We start from the raw sequence: 16,691 nt of genomic DNA, 5'->3' as shown, positions 1-16,691 counted from the left end.
TTTCCTCTGGCAGAGTTATTCTGCTGCAGACGTTTCCTAAATCAACAATAGCCTCTCGCTTCTCACAGTCAGAATGAGTACAGTGTGTCTACTTAGAGGCTTTTTAGGAGGAAATACTGAAGTTAACAAAACCACAATTGGTATTATTCTAACTTAGTTACAAGTATGAGTCGAGTCTATCCACAAACCTCTTTTAAACCTTTTCCTACTCAGCTTTCTAGCAAAAGCATAACACTAATCTTATCATAATAGAAATGAGAGTGAAATACTGTTGCACACAGTACAATAGATTGCACTGTAGCATTTCACAGCTGCTTCACAGGAAACATTACAAAAGGTCCAACAAGTCATTTTTCTCATACATTTTAAATATCTAGCTGATGTTCCCTTTGACATCCGTTTCTTTTTCACATTTTATGACAGAGTATAAAACCTGAAAAGCATGACAGGCCCCCCTGCCGGGTCATTATCAGCTTTCATTTCCAATAACTGTACTGTAGGCAGAATTAGAGATGATGCTGTCAATGTGAAAGCGGGCATATATAAAAGTTATTAAATTTAAAATACAAGGTTATTCCAAGACCCCAATGCCAAGTTGTTTTTTCTTTTGTTGAAACTCCCACTCTCAGTCTGTCATCTTCATGAGAAATGAAACCTCTCCCAGCAGACTGAAAGCAGATTGACTGTTGCACAATGCTGCGAGTTCAGAAGTTGTGAGTGTCGATACCAAAGCTTTAATTTACAGAACAAGGGAAAGTGAATAATAATGTCGCCACCCACACACTGAGTACAGTTTTAAACAGTTTCCCAACATTGACATTATATGGAGGTTGGGAAAGAGCAGCGTGGTGAAGTGAAATGAAATGGAACTGGGCTGAAACAACTGTGCGCTGAAACAAGAGCCGCCACAACAAAAACAGGATGCAACAGTGTATGTGTTTCATTTTTGTGTGTGGCTATGTTCAGCAGGCATAGATTGCACTTTTATTTTTTTTTTTATATTTTTTTTTTAAGAGAGAGCAAAAAAGGACAAATCACACCAAAGCTTAGTTAACACCAGAGGCCTTGGTGTTAGCGGTTCTTTGTGTCCTGTTGTCAACATTTGTGAATTGTCAGCTGTACTTAAAATAAATGATCCGTGCTTTCAGTGGGATTCCTCACACATTTGTCAGTGGCCCAAGTCCTGACAAGCCCCACTTGGCGTTGTAGAGGAAAAGCATCCCTTCAGAGGTTTATGCATTTGTCAGAGCCAAGTCTCCGAGTCCAGGCAGACTAATAGAGACGTCTGGCCGGGGAGGTGCTTTAAAGGGCCTCACCGCGTCCTCACACTCAATCAGCCGACTCTAATCTCCCACAACCACTCACTACTAAATGAATCTGGCCTTGGGACTATGACATGGGCACATATATCGCACAAGATCACTCACACATGTAACATTTGTGCGGAGAAGCGCACTTAAGATAAACATGGGCGGATTATGAGACAGCGGGCTCCCTGGGTACAGCCTGTGTAGGCCCCTCACCCCCCCCCCCCACATAAGACCAGGACACCCGGAGAGGGGGGGGGGGTTGCATTCTTTGTACTTGGTATTTCTTTCAACTACAAACGTTTTGCATCTTTGTAGTTCTCTTGTGTCTCTTTGTAGTCATCTGTGTTGTATTTTGTGTCTTTTTGTAGTTGATTAGTGTCTCTTTGCTGAAATGATAACCATCACAGCTAATTGAGGCTCTGGTCCAGGAGCCCCCCTGAAGGTGTCCTGATGTGTCTGCATGTGTTTCGCATACACACATTCGTGGACTAATGCTGGTGTTGTGCAGCAGTTGAAGAATCTTGTCCAGTTTTTTGCTGTTAGATGGAGGAAACTTAGAGGATAAGATGCAAACATCAAGATGCTTCACAGAGCTGATCTCTTCTAGCTCTGGCTCAGAAATCAGGGACCCAGCAGTGAATACAAATTTTGCTCAAGGTGAAAGGTAGAATTCTTGTGTATGTGTGAGATAAATTTTGCCTGCTTTAAATCAGTTGTTTGTTTGATGGCTGGTATGAAAATGAATCTTGGGCTTTGGACTGATTCATTTTTGCTATTTAATGTCATCAATGTCTGGCACTCCTTTTTATTGCTTCTACAGTCTATAGCCCCCTTGTCCTGGCTGGGAACAGTGTTTGGGGAAAAACCAAACATCTTAGCAGAGTTCAGCATCAGGGCACACTTTCAACTGGAGAGACGAGCCTTGTGTGGAATATAGAACACGCACAGATGACTTTTGGAAGGCCACAGAAGAGGAGGGGGGAAGCAATGACGTAGGGAAAGACGGAGAAGGAAAAAAATAAAAGATTAGAGGACTAAAAACACAATTGATACTTAAAGTTTGTTCCAACATTGCCAAGAGGCAGTGAAGTGGATGAAGCTTTTCATTCATTTGCACATGACAGAGGAAGTGAAGCACAGATAGAAAACATTCAAAGAGAAAAGTGTCACTTAATGATGAACACTTGACTTAATAGGGACAACATTTTAAAGGAGAGGGGGAGGGACGTGGAGAATACTCAGGCAACTAAAATACACTCTTGTAGCTTTGAGTTGACTTTTCTCTCACACTGGGATTATGCAGCTGGAGTGGAAAACCTGTCCTCATTCATTAGTGCTGTGTACTGTATTAATAATTGAGCCCTGTGATTAGTGGAGATTGATATAGAAAAATTACAGTATGGTGTCCGCTTGTTGTTCCGTGAGCAGCACTTCCTGTAGTCGTGGTGCTGAAAACCGGATCACTGTATTCAGCAAATATTTACAATTGGCTCCCAAACTGTCAGAATCCCCTTTTTTTTCTTTTTTTTTCTCGAAAAAGCTTCAGTGAGATGAAGTTTGTGCTTGTTTTGATTAACTGAGTACTTTTGGTGGCTTTTTGGCAACTGTTAAGTTCCCTGACAGATAATACAGATGTTTGCTGTGACAACAAGCTCCGACTGCGTGTGTGACAGCTCAGACAGGCTGATTTCAAAACTTAACAGGAACTTCCATTTCTCTCATTTTCCTCCAGATCGTCTCCTTTCTGCTCCTTTGTGCGTTCACAAAGCCATACAGTTGGGAATAACTGACTAATTTTCACTCAATATGAAACATTTTCAAGCAGATGTGCTGTCACCTTAGATCATGGTGCCCATTGTGGATTTATGTCTGTTTCTCTCTATGTGGGTCTTTCTATTGACTTTGGGTGCTCCACATTGTTAAATGCAAGTGGAGCGAGCAGCAACATTTACCACATTTGTTTTGAAAAGAGATGTTTGTGGTGTTTGTTTCACTGAGGACATTTCTATGTAGATATTTCTTATTCGTTTTTGTATCATGATCATCAAGCTTGTTTGTATTTTGATGAATTATGTTCTGTTATATTTTTTTAAACCAAAATGTTTTCAGTCTTACTCAGTTTAAAATATTGCAAGTGCATTGAACCGGGAGCTTGTTGTGTTGTTACATATCATATCACTCAAACTCTCAAGACTATAATGGTCATCCCGCAGTGGTAATATCAGTCAAAGTGCATCGCGCAAGTGCATTTAGGGCATGTCCATAGCATTTTCGCTATTTTAATGGTGGAAAAAAATGGTTGTTGCACAAGGAGCATGGTTCACATCGGTTGTTCTTTGTCTCATCATCTTAATTGATTAAGGGAGTATTTTGGAAGTAACATGCAATAAATCAATCCATGTCCAAGTGCCATCTCCCATTCCCTTTAAAGGCCAGGTGCGCTGGCACCTTTGCAGATTGCTATTATAATGGTGCAATGCTTCACATAGAATTAGATTCTATTCATTACTTATTGTGACTGGCCATTGAGCCCAGTACCGGCACACACACGCAGCAGCTCAAAAAAGGGGCAAGAAAAGACTGAGTGAATAAATGTGCTGTGCACAGTTCCACAAATCACAACGTGAGACATCTTTTATGTTATATTATGAGAAGTGTAAATAAATCTTTGGTTCATTATGAAACTGTGGTGGGATAAATTTAGTTTAGGTGATGAATGGGAAAAGCTGTGGCAGATTTACCAGGTAGTAAGAAAGAACGCTTCTCTGCAGTGCCTCATTTATGTCCATGAGACATCCATGACGCATGGCAATATTATGCCTTACACAATATGCCACGAAGAATTCCCCGGCCTTCTGAGGCTGTATTGTAATGTTCCACCTGACCTATCCAAACATCTGAAACTCATTTTCAGCACACTCTGCTTTTGCATTACAGTGCATGCGTGTTGAGCACCCGCCTATGTAGGCACACATTACAATTTATTATTTACTATCATCATGCACCCTTAAAATAATGCACCATTGACTCCACACCAGGTTTTCATTGGTCAATCGCTTTCCGCTGCCTCAAGATAGCAATGCACCAACTGTACGCCTGACCACACCTCATTTTAAGACCAACATGCCCAATGACAACGTGCGTCGGTCTGAAACTAGTAAGATAGAGCCCTGTGTCTATGTTTATTGCTGAACATGACACATAGTTTTAAAGCTCACACACAATCATGCAGAATCATTTTGTTCTTCATAAGTGCTTTTAACTGGCTCATTTCAGATTTTCTGGCCCACTGAGGACATCATGTGTTGTTCTTTATTTAGCAGCTCATTTGTTTATCTTGGGGAATTTTAAGAGAAAGTGTGTGTCTTCAGTGTTTATTCTACATCATGAGTCACTTTCCCTCTTCACTGTGTCTCCCTCTCTCAATTCATTACCTTTATTGGCTTGACCATTTGTCATAATATAACTAAAGCACTTATTAATCTCAGTTGACACCACCAAATAACAGTTTACACATCAAAATCTTAATGAGAGTGAGCACAAATCCTTCAAAAGACACATGAAGTATTTGAAACCTTAAGTGTATTTCTTTCTGTCTTTATCTCTTTCTCCAGAGTGGTATGGCGTTGACGTATGATCCCACTGCAATGCAGAACGGGTAGGTGGAAAGTTTTCTTCACAGACTTACAAACCGAACTTTCGATGTGCGCAAACTTTACTTATGATTCACATTCCCCACCAGGTATTTGTAAAGCAAACATGCTGCAGCGTCAGTCCCGACATCAGCACCTGCACATGAGCCTTTACAAAACTGGCACATACTCTTGCAAACCTGCACAGATGCACATATGTATCAGCCATCCATCAGCGCTCATATCCACATGAGCACTTGCATGCAAATGAGAAGACAACACATGTGCACACACCTGAAATAGACACAGGACACACAGGTCGTTAACACACACACACACACATACACACACACACCCACACACCCACACACACCTCTCCCTCTGTCTTTCCTGCTCTCACCCTCATTCTCACATCTGACTGATGCAGATTGAGCATTTATTTATGCACCTATGCATACAAGCTGTCAGACATGTAGGTTTTGATTGCAGACAGGGAAGTTGGGTGGTGTTGCAGTGCCGCTGTAAGACTTTCGTCAGCCGAGGCTATCTGCAGTGCTCCCAGGCTGAATGCAGAGAGCCGAGTGTCTGCCTGTTTCAGGGGGAAATTGGAGATCGGTCCTGTCTGCTAGGAATGCTGCTGGTGATGCGATCCCAGGAGACGCTTCCCTCCAGCTCTGTGTTTCTCCTCTCCTCCTCGTCTTCCTCTTTGCATCTCCACTCTCCCTTTTTCCCCATCTTTCTTGCTCTTGTCCTGTTGTACATTCACCTTTCTTCATATCACCTTTAAACCAGTCCATCTGCTCATCTGACCTTATCCTACATTCTTTCAACCGTTTTCAACTATTTCTTCTCTTCCCCTCCTTCTTTGCATTGTTGTCTTGTTTAGCTCCTTTCCCCATTCTAATCCCTACTCTCCATTTCCAAGCATCTGCTTTACTTTTGGTCATCTCTGGTGTGTCTGTGCATGTGTGCGTGCTTGTGCATGCATAAATGCATGCTCACACGCGAGCATCTGTGCACTTGCGGTGCTTAAGCCCTCTCCGACCTCTCTTCCGAGGTCATCAGAGCTCCTTCCGGCGAAGCACTAAATGACTGTGAAATGCTAATGCAGCTAATTAGAGAGGCGAAAAGCAGGGAGGGAATGGGCTGAATAAAAAGGGAGGGCCGGGTGGGGTCAAGAGGAGGGCAAAGGCAAAAATAAAGTCAGCCCAAGGAGAGGGGAAAGGTATGAATCAATTACAGGTTTGTGAGTCTGTCCAAGCTTGAGGACGACTGGTGTTTAGGGTCTGATGCCAATCCGATGTTATTGGAAACATGTGCTCCAACCGGCCAGACTGCTTTGGCTTATAGCCTGTCCTCTCTGTATCAGAGAAACACAATGTTCGCTTTCTCCGGGGGCTGTTTTTCTCGATCTCCCGCCTCCTATCTGGTCAGTCTCTTTTCCTCTTGTTTCTCCATCCTTCTCCCTTTCTCCCCGCCTCTGTTCTTACTCCTCTTCCTCAGACTGCATATCTGCTCTGTCTTCCTTCTGCCTCTCCTGCCCACATACACGTATACAGTACATTTTAGCATGCTCGCCCACATTTCTCCGCTGAAAAGTCACTAAGGTCGGCAGTAAATCATTTGCTAATTTTTCAGGGCAAACTCCTGACAGTGCGGCTAGGTCACACCGGGGATTCACAGAGAGGTTTTAAATTCAATCCCATCTTAATGTTCTCTTCGCAATTACATGTTTAGTGTATTGTTTAAACAGCCACGCTGGAGTCCCTATTGACAACACGCTGCTCAAGGCTAATAGCCTCCATCAATAACCTTGGATCTGTCCTCTATCTACTATTTCTCCCTCTCAATACACATCACTCTAATGAAAAATACAATAAACACAATCAGAGCGCCATATTGAATAACCCTGTTGCATTCGCTCATTTGTATTCATCAGTGACAGTAATACACTATCTCTAATGCAAGTCATACATTAATTGTACAGTCAAAAAGATGGATCCACACGGCTGTATGATCAGCGAAGGAGTTTTTTTTCCTGTCACTGATCATCACATGTTCTAGTTCTTACTCTAACTTAGATCTATATCTGTCCAGTCCTTTCAATCCAAGTCATGTCAATAGTTGAGATATATCCGTAAATGCAAATGTACCGTGCTGTAGCTCAAAGAAATCAATGCCAGTACAGAATATTTGTGTAACTGAGAATACGGCCGGTTTCCTTTGAGTCTATATTTACAGGGAAAGCTAAGGAGACGTTAAGGTAAGCCAGAGTTTAAAGGTGCAAGAGGAAAATTTAAGAAAATCTATGTCCCTTCAAGGAGGTATGGGGAAAATCTAAGTGAGTTGAGCCAGTATCAACACACCTACAGTGAGATAAAACACACAATCAACCTGCGCATGAACCAGAGCTGAAACTTGGCAAGAGAAAATATATATTACTAGTACTTCATGGGATTTCTTTTTCTGGTTCCAAAAAAAGTGAAACCACGCTATAACCGTTGCAACTCTACTCTTTATGTACAACTACTTTGGCTCCAACACACCAAGGAGAGCATAAAAATCCAGCAGGGAGGCTGGAGCTATGTGAAACACAATCAGGCTCTGGAGCTTATCGCAGGCAGTTGGAAACCACCTGCATCCAAAAGGCACGGACTGCAAAGAGTTTAAAAATATCTGAGGGTTTGCATCTCGCAGCTGAGATTCAAAACTGCTCGTGCTATCACTGGCCGAACAAATATAATGTGAAACAGAAAGTGCAATAACAGAACAGGTGGGCACCGCAAGAACCCATTTCACCATGAAATGAGATGTGTGCTTGTGTCACAGTGGAGCAGCACCGATTCATCTACGTTTTCCTGTCTTTGGCTGGTTTCTGAGCCCCACTGTCATCTCTGTATGTTGTTTATTCTATTATAAATAATAGACAGCCACAAGAATACAATTTCTAAAAGATTAAATAATATATTTGTCAGGGGTAGTTTGGAGTAACCTTTAAAAGTAAGGCAAAGGTGGTTAAGTACTTTTCTCCTCCAATTAAGCGACACTTGATTTGTGGCAAGTACCTTTTTATACAGTCATGGCTGTTGGAGATAGATAGGGGAGGGCTCCTCTCTCTGTCTCTGCCTCTCTCTCTCTCCCTCTCTTCCTGTCTCTCTCTCCCTCCACTCCCATGCCCCATTATTCAGTCAATAGACACTTGGGGATCGATCGGGCACAGCAACACGGCCTGGCGGATGAAACATGTCCTCTCTAGGTACACAATGATAAATAAAGCACCGCAAGCCACAGTATTCTACCGCTGTAGGGCTGAGGGGGTGAAACGGAGAGGAAAAAAATAGATGGAGCAAAATCAGAAGGGCAAACAAAGGTATAGGAGGAGAAGTAAACAGAGTATAAAATGCAGATGTTACAGGTGCAGCCTCCCCTTCGAAGTGGAATATGAGTAGGTGGGAACATAAAAGGCAATACTGAAATATTTCACCCACTCACACATTAAGGTGATAATTCATTATTATGCAAAGCAGTGGAGCAGACTCCCTTGTAACATGATGTGCACTCCGGTGCAGTGTCAAGTCTCATTCTAAGACGTCTTTGATGGTGTGGCGCAGAGTGAAGCTGCAATATTTATTGTTTCCAAGACAGCCTTGATGATGCCTGATCCATTTCGTCAGGTGGTATCTTGAAGTGTGGTTGAAGACAAAGAGGTACAAAAGGTTCATTTTCAACTTTTACATGTGGCTACGTCTGTAGAGCTAACGCTATGTGTGCAGAGAAGCCTCTTGACTGACGTTACATTTATATTAACATAAAAGGTGGTTCAGCATGCTCTTGGTTCAGTTTTATCCCATTTACATTAAAATTAAACATTTTCTTGGGGCGTCGTGTGGCGTAGCGGTCTAAGCTAGGCGCCCCATGTGTAGCGGCTACAGTCCTCGCTGCAGTCGGCCCCGGGTCGAGTCCCGCATCGGACAGCCTTTGCTGCATGTCATTCCCCCTCTCTCTGCCTCCCCATTTCCTGTCTCTCTACTGTACTATCGAATAAAGGCATAAAAAAGTCCAAAAAATATACTTTAAAAAAAAATTTAACATTTTCTTGTTTTCCCCTCCATAGGTTTTACTCTTCACCATACAGCATCTCCACCAATCGGATGATTGCACAGACGTCAATCACACCCTTCATCGCTGCCTCTCCTGTCTCCACATATCAGGTGGGTGGACCCTGTCTGAGGCGTACTGGGTGAGGTCGAGCCTTGGGGAGGGGGCCCTTTAAGAGCTTTTGTATCGCTCCAGAAAATGACATGGGCCACTTCAAACAGGCAGTTGGGAAATTGGCAGTCTAATAAAGGATAGGAGTTGTATGAATAACTAATTCTAAATTTGGTCCAAGGCACCGTTGAAAATCACCCCACTCAAGTCCCAGCTTCTGACGTGCTTCTCGATTTTGTTAGCTTGCTCAGATTTAGCAAAGGAGCTAATGTTCTCAGTCAGACAGAGCTCCAACATGGTGTCCCATGAGCATACAGCACAACCTGGTAGCACTCTGTTAGCTTTTTGAGTGAAGTTAACAGTTGGTTGTAAAGTATAAGTCTGTTGATATTCTATATTTTTCTCACAGTCAACAAATCCCATGAACAGATCAAAACAAACCATGAATTGATCCGACTAACACGTATTGGCCTCAGCCAAAGCTTGATATATCTTATTCTATTCCACTGCCATAGAGCTCCATTGTTGTTAACACTGTTAAAACACATTAGTGAGTCACACTGTTGCACTGGATGACACATTCCTTCATTACCATGAACACTGTAGTTCATCTTTTCGTCAGCGTCACATGCACTGTCCTGCTGCTGTGAATATCTACTACAGTACAAGTAAAGTAAGTAAACTTTATTTGTACAGCACCTTTGACAGATACAAAATCACAAACCGCTTTACATCAATAAAAAAGTACAAATGTTCCAGACACAGACAAGTGAAAAGGCAAATAAAAAGCAATAAAATAAAATGGAGCAGCTCTTCAGACAGACTAACCAAAAGCCTTTCTTTCTTTTTAAAGACGTTTTCAGCTGCTTCATAGAGATTTCACAGGAGTTTAGGGATCATAATGATAAGGGGAGAGCATACAAAATGGGGGAAGTGAAATTCTCAAAGTGTTAAGTGACAGACAAACACATTGTTGATTTTTATCTTTTCATGGGATGTGCTGAGAGTAAGAAAAGTATAAACAGCTGCCTCATCCTGTGTGAAGTTAACAGCTCTGTAACCTTGCATGGGACGAGAGCTTTTGAAATATGTAATGAATATTTCAAATGGTCCCGTCCACTTTAGTTCTGGTTCATGGTTTATGAATTTCATTTTTTTTTTTTTTTTTTTTTTTTCGAATGTGGATTTACAGGTCAAGGAAGTAGAGTTTGTCTTTTCTCAGGAAAGACTTCAACACACACATTTAGTTAATAGTTCCCTCCATTGCAGTTCTTAGTCTAGCAATGATAAAACATAGGCTTATATTGCAGCACTCCTCCCATCGATCTTTCATTCTTACACACAAATCCTCCTTTTGTCTGTCTCTCTCTGTTCCCATGTGTCGCATTCTCTCTCCTCCACACAAACACACACACACACACACACACACACACACACACACACACACACACACCATACCAACTCATGTCAAAGCTAGTTTTTGTCAATGTAGCTTTGGTTCTTTGAGAGGTTCTTTGATTGACTTGATCCTCAGTTTGTCAAACACATGGACTTTAAAACAAACAGCAGTCCTCCCCCACAGGTTTCCTCCAGCGCTGCTGTAAATGAGAGAGGCAAATGCAAACACACACCTTCAACAGTGCACAATTACACACTGAGACACAATCACATCCTGCTTTTTGAGGGAAACACAAAAAGAAATTAACCTGCCTTGCGTTACTTTAACTCCCTATAGACAGATAAGCGAACACATACATGCACTCATATGATTACTATATACGCGAATACAATACCTTACGTGCGACAAAGGGGCCTCCGGGGACTTGTTTCTCCTCATGTTAGGGCTGGGCAGTGGGCAGCAGGAGGAGATGAAAGTGGTATTTTGTGGCCAAGACAGACTTTGATGATGAAACCTCCTCTGTGAAGCAGTAATTATTAGACTGTATTGCTCTCTGTGGTCTTCATATCCTCTTATAATTACAACATAACATACTGTATAGTGGACCCTCGGTTACCGCTGTAATATTCTTTAAGACACACTGCCGCAGGGACTGAGGCTCTGAAATGGGCTTGTAAAGACTTGAGCTAATGATTAATTTTCTCTCTTCTCCTCTTTGGTTTTCTCATTTTCGCTCCCTTCCTGTCATTCTCTCACAATTGTCCTTCTTTATGTTCTCTCTTCCGCAATTCTTTACCCACTTACAACAATCTTCTTTTTGATCTTCCCTTTTCTCTCATCTCCTCCTGACCTCCCTCCTGCATCCTCCTACTCTTGCCCATCCTCTCCTCCTTTAATTACTTTATTTTTCTTATCCTTCCTTTCTTTCTACCCTGCATCTTTCTTATTTCTATTTCCTTCGTCATCTCTGATCATACTGTCGTCACCTCTACCTTTGCTATATCTTTTATTTCTCTTCTCTTCTCTTCTCTTCTCTTCTCTTCTCTTCTCTTCTCTTCTCTTCTCTTCTCTTCTCTTCTCTTCTCTTCTCTTCTCTTCTCTTCTCTTCTGTCCCCAGGTCCAGAGTACATCTTGGATGCCACATCAACAGTATGTTATGCAACCTACAGTAAGTTTTTTGTTATTTGTTATCTTGATCCCAGTGGAGTAATTTTCTCCATGTTTGTCACTGTCTACCTTTTACATTGCAGTCCTACCTGTCATCCCTGTATAAGCATGTCTCAATATGTGTCCCTCAGGCACCTCTCAGTTTGATAATCTCAACACATTCCAGATATTTCACAGCAATGCTCATTTCAGAAAGACCGGTGATAAATGTGAAGGTCTGTCGTATTGGCAGCCCCAGGATTTATGAAAAGGTCTTGTTTGAACTATAATGCTCAAACAATAATTGCATTTAATTGTAAACAGTATTTAATGTAAAATGATAAATCGCTACAAATCACCAAAATTGCAACAACAACAAAAAGAGCCAAATAATGAAAGAAAAATGAGACACAGTTTCCAACAAGTGCGGCAGTCTATGAGAGCCAAACCCCGGTCAGACCAGAAAAAACTCCTTCCCTGCATCTGAGTCCTGCTCTGCTGAATCAGCCTGAGAGTAACCTCCTTAAAGGGCTCAGCGGAGCCAAGTCGGAAATCCATAATAAAAGGTTGCTCCCTGCTGGACTGAAATGAAACTGCAGGTACAGAAACCCGACTCCCACAATTGCAGTGGTAAATATAATACTGATATTAAAGTCAGTTTAAACTGGTAACTATTAATCAGATTTATACAGTTATACAAAGATATCAACAGAAACACGTAGACACAACAGAATGCAGTGTAACACTGTGTAACACAGTGTAACACAGTACTACAGAACAATCAGGATGATTCCTGTCTGGCTGCATACCAGGACATTTCTGTCTGATGATCTGTGATCTGAAGGATTCAAACTGTCTGAGCTCAGTCCAAGCACACACACACACACACACACACACACACATCCATTTCTCTCACACACATGTGCACACCACTGTGATTGAAAAGCAAAACTGTGTTAAAACACACCCACACACATAATTGCACATATAGTCACATATATTGACTGTGCGTGTAGGTGCACAGGTAACATACACTTTAGATTCACTCACCTACAGATTCTCTTTATTCTCCTCCCATGCTTTCTCACACACAAACATAACCCTCTTTTAGCCAGAGACTGTATTCAGCTGTAGGAACAACCTCCACAAATGTTGCTTTGAGCCTCAAGTCTGAACTGATAGACTTTAAAGTAACTGACCCTCCCAAACATATAGAGCAATATCTCTACACGTTCATGCAATCAAGGGACAGAGTCATGGATTTACCTTTGCATTCTGTAAAAGTGTTTCTTTAACTGGTGGGAAGGACTGAGGGATATTTTACATTGTCTCACAGGTTATAAACTTGATAACTGTAACTGGGTTCTCAGTACATCAGGGCCAATAGAAAAAGAAGTGATAGATAATATAGATTCATGTTGGGGCCATACAGGGACTCTGAAAGTGCATCAGATGAAAATAAACCTTAATCACCTCTTAAACATTTATTCAGTAGTAGTTCATAGTTCCACCGGTTTTGCTCGGGAACAGTCTATGTTAATAATTTTAAAATGAAGGAAAAAAATGTTAAACTAGCCTGTTACACATGCATTTGATTTTTTTATACCCCTGGGTTTTAATTACACACCTGTTCTGAAAATATCCTGTTCTTAGACAGGGTTCATATGAAGAGGAAAGGGAAAAAAATCTTTCAGACACAGCACATTATCTGGGCAGTAAAGCCATCCGATGACGACACTGTCTCATCCAGTTTTTATGTAATGGAAGAATAAGATTTACAGTACAGCATGCTCCTGCACTATCAGTGTTTTTCTAGAAAATAAAGTTGGCTCCTCTCACAAAGAGATGACTGTCAAGACAGATTTTATCATCCAGATTTGTATCTGTAATCGTGTGAGTGAGTTGGTTTCTTGCCAACAACCGCAGACTATTTTACACCTTGAAAATTTAGCTCTGCCTCATTGAAATTGTCGACTTTAGGGGGTTGGAAGATAGAGACAGCTCAGGTATGTCAGCTATATCAGCCATGCACTGAGGAGCTGAAGCAGGAACTGAAGCAAATGCTGCCTAACACAATAGTTAAACTAGTTCCAAATTCCTCCTCTCTGTCGTTCTCTCTTCCTATCTGTCGTCTTCTTTGTGTCTATCTGCCAACTGCTAAAAACATTCTGTTGTCATGTCTGATTAAAATTATGTCTGTGGGAGAGGATAATACCCTTCTGTAAATGTGTTTTCAAACAAATGTCCCATCTAATTATCTGGCAGGCCGCTTGATATGACTTCCTCAGACTTGGGAAAAGACAGAGAGAGAGAGAGAGAGAGAGAGAGAAGAAAGAATGAGGGATTGGAGAAGGAGAAAATAAATAAACTGCCTGCATTTGACAGAGAAAGGACAGGGAAGAGAGGCAGGCGCGGGGAGAGGAGAGGAAAGAAGGGATTACAAAGAATAAATTGAGAACAAAGAAGAGAAAACAACTGCTGCAAAAGCATGTCTGGGCTGTGCGTGCCTGTTCCCCAGCCTTGTCTCTGCATAGTCAAAATCCCTGTTAGACAACAAAGGCGAAGGCTAGTCATTGTATTTCCTGGATACAGAGGAGCTTGGCAAATTAAAGCTGCGTCAGGGAGGGAGACTGGGAGAGACACAGCGGCTTAATTCTGTTCCTATGGCAGCAGAGTCTTCCTCACTGCTGTACCACGGCTAATGACTGGTAACTCCGATTAATGGTGTGCACTCATTGACCCATTTAGGTTGATGCACACGAGCGAGCCTCTGTTAATCACTCAGTCAACAGTCCATCATACAGGTAGAGATTTTTTTTATTTTTTTTTACTTGCTTGTGCTACCAAACTTGTGAGGTTGGCTTTTGTGTATCACTGACAAACCCATAGAGTTTCACAGATACACACTGTAGACACGGGTGCTTAAGAAATGAATGACCCTAATTAAAAGGTTAGAATGAGTGAAGTGAAAACAGTGCTAAGTGCTGTTTTTGTTCCTCAGGAATAAAGAAGGGACACATACGTGCACTCATCTATATTTACACACAGACACAGGCAAATTAATTTGGATGCGCGCACACACACACACACACACACACGAAAACACCTATACACACAGTGGAGTGCCTTAAGGACTGTGTGTTTCCGAGTCTTGGTGGAATGCCCAGATTACTTGAACTCCCTGTCTTTACATCTTAATTAGTGAGAGGATGTCTTTGTGCATAATTACTCACAAATCCCCCTACAGGAAATGAATGCATTACCCTAACCACGCATAGCAAGAAAGACATGGAAGGCGGCTTATTGGGGAGGGCTGTAATGAGACATCCAAAGAATTGGGATTTCAGATCTTCCTGAGTTAAATTGCCATGTTAAACCCATTTTAGGAGACAAAGGAGGTGAAGAATGTGTCGGAAGAAAGCACAGTTCAGTACATATCTCAGCCTGTAAATGTTGCACAATACTCACTTTGTGTCTTTTTTTTTAATGCCAAGATCCTGCGGTTGCAGAACTGTCAGCCGTGCATGCATGTGGGTGCACGAATAGAGTTTACAACTCAGTGATACCTTTCTTTTTCCTTCTTTCAGTGTTGTAATATCCTGTGGGTTTTTGTGGGTAAGAAAAATAAATAAATAAAGGTGAGACAGAGAGAAAGGGTGTGGTTTCAGGATGGGAAGTTATCTCAGTAGAATAATACAAACATCTGCTTTTCAGAGCACACCACCTGCAAGAGAACAAATAATGGCCGTTCACATCATTTGCGTGCTCACACACGCGGCGCTCCCCTCACACCAGCAGCAGCAGTTAGTGGTTTACTCGATAAACGGGTGTCATTATCACTAATACTGTGTATTTGATGCAGCACGGTGCCTGCAGCATTCTGTTAGTCAGCTTCAATTCTCTACTGGAAAAATGACAGCAAAAGAAGGAGAGGAGAGGAAGGGGGGGTGGGGGGTGAGTGAGTGAGTGAGTGAGTGAGTGAGAGAACGAGCGAGTTCAAAGTTGAAGCAGATCTTGTGTTTGTCTCTCTCCTGTCCTTGGGGGGGGGGATAACTGTCTGTCCCGTGTGCTCATTTATTGCTCGTCTGATACATGAAAACACTAACATATATGCATACGCTCTACCACACATCACACGCCCACTAATACATAGTGTTCACATACAGATACATGCAGAGATTGCAAGTTTAACACTTGTACAGCTATACATCAGAGCAGATAATTAGTCATTCTGGGTTTTCTTTTGCCTGATGCATCTTTCTCTCCGCCTGGAAGCCTGCTGTGAGATTGGATGAAGGGAGAGAAAGAGCGAGGGGGGATGAGAAATCATTAAACTAGAGAACGTATTATATAGATGGATGAAAAGCTTGAGTATTAGCAAGATTCTAGCAGCTAAATCTACCTGCCTGTGCCAAAGCTTTGTGCGGGTCTGTGGGTAGATCTGCTGATGCATCTGTGTGTGGATGCTTCTGTGTTCATATACACACACACACATATATATATATATATATGTGTGTACAGTATGTGTGTGTGTGTGAGTGAGTGTGTGTGCTCTTGCAGAACAAGAGAACAAGTGCCACTCATTCACTTGTGATGTCGAGGACAGTGTTGACAGAGCATTTCTGATAGCCAGGCTGCTGTGTTCTTCAAACAGATCTCCCTATGAAGACAGCAGTCAGGAGGAAGAGCACTCACCACTGTTAACAGTTCTGACAATCCCTATCTGTGCTGTGTGTGTGCGTGTCTGCGTGTGTGTGTGTGTGTGTGTGAGTGAATGCCTCCCTATGAAGCTTGCAGACAAAAGGATCTTCAATCACAGATTCGCAACTGTGAACAGCTCTGACAGACTGTATGTGCCTTCGAGAGGAACGCTTCACATAGCTAAAACTTTCATTACTGTGTGTGTGTGTGTGTGTGTGTGTGTGTGTGTTTACTTATGTGTGTTTGTGTTGTTGGGAGCTTCCCTTGTGAAACTGCCGTACAGCTGGGCTTGTG

At 42.1% G+C, this 16,691-nt stretch overlaps 1 protein-coding gene across 5 annotated transcripts in view; it reads left to right on the top strand.

Moving 5' to 3' along the window:
• The window catches only part of LOC130172254 (RNA-binding motif, single-stranded-interacting protein 3-like), a 167,000-nt gene that overhangs the window by 144,682 nt on the left and 5,627 nt on the right, over positions 1 to 16,691 (top strand). For all 5 annotated transcript variants that reach the window (XM_056380832.1, XM_056380831.1, XM_056380833.1 and 2 more), the window contains 3 exons: positions 4,925 to 4,968; positions 9,057 to 9,153; positions 11,668 to 11,718. In XM_056380832.1, the coding sequence (XP_056236807.1) occupies positions 4,925 to 4,968; positions 9,057 to 9,153; positions 11,668 to 11,718 (192 nt within the window). The remainder of the gene's footprint in view (positions 1 to 4,924; positions 4,969 to 9,056; positions 9,154 to 11,667; positions 11,719 to 16,691) is intronic.

The sequence above is a fragment of the Seriola aureovittata genome, chromosome 7, assembly GCF_021018895.1.
Source record: "Seriola aureovittata isolate HTS-2021-v1 ecotype China chromosome 7, ASM2101889v1, whole genome shotgun sequence".
Taxonomy (NCBI): Eukaryota; Metazoa; Chordata; class Actinopteri; order Carangiformes; family Carangidae; genus Seriola; species Seriola aureovittata.
This window is presented reverse-complemented; position numbering and strand designations above follow the sequence as displayed.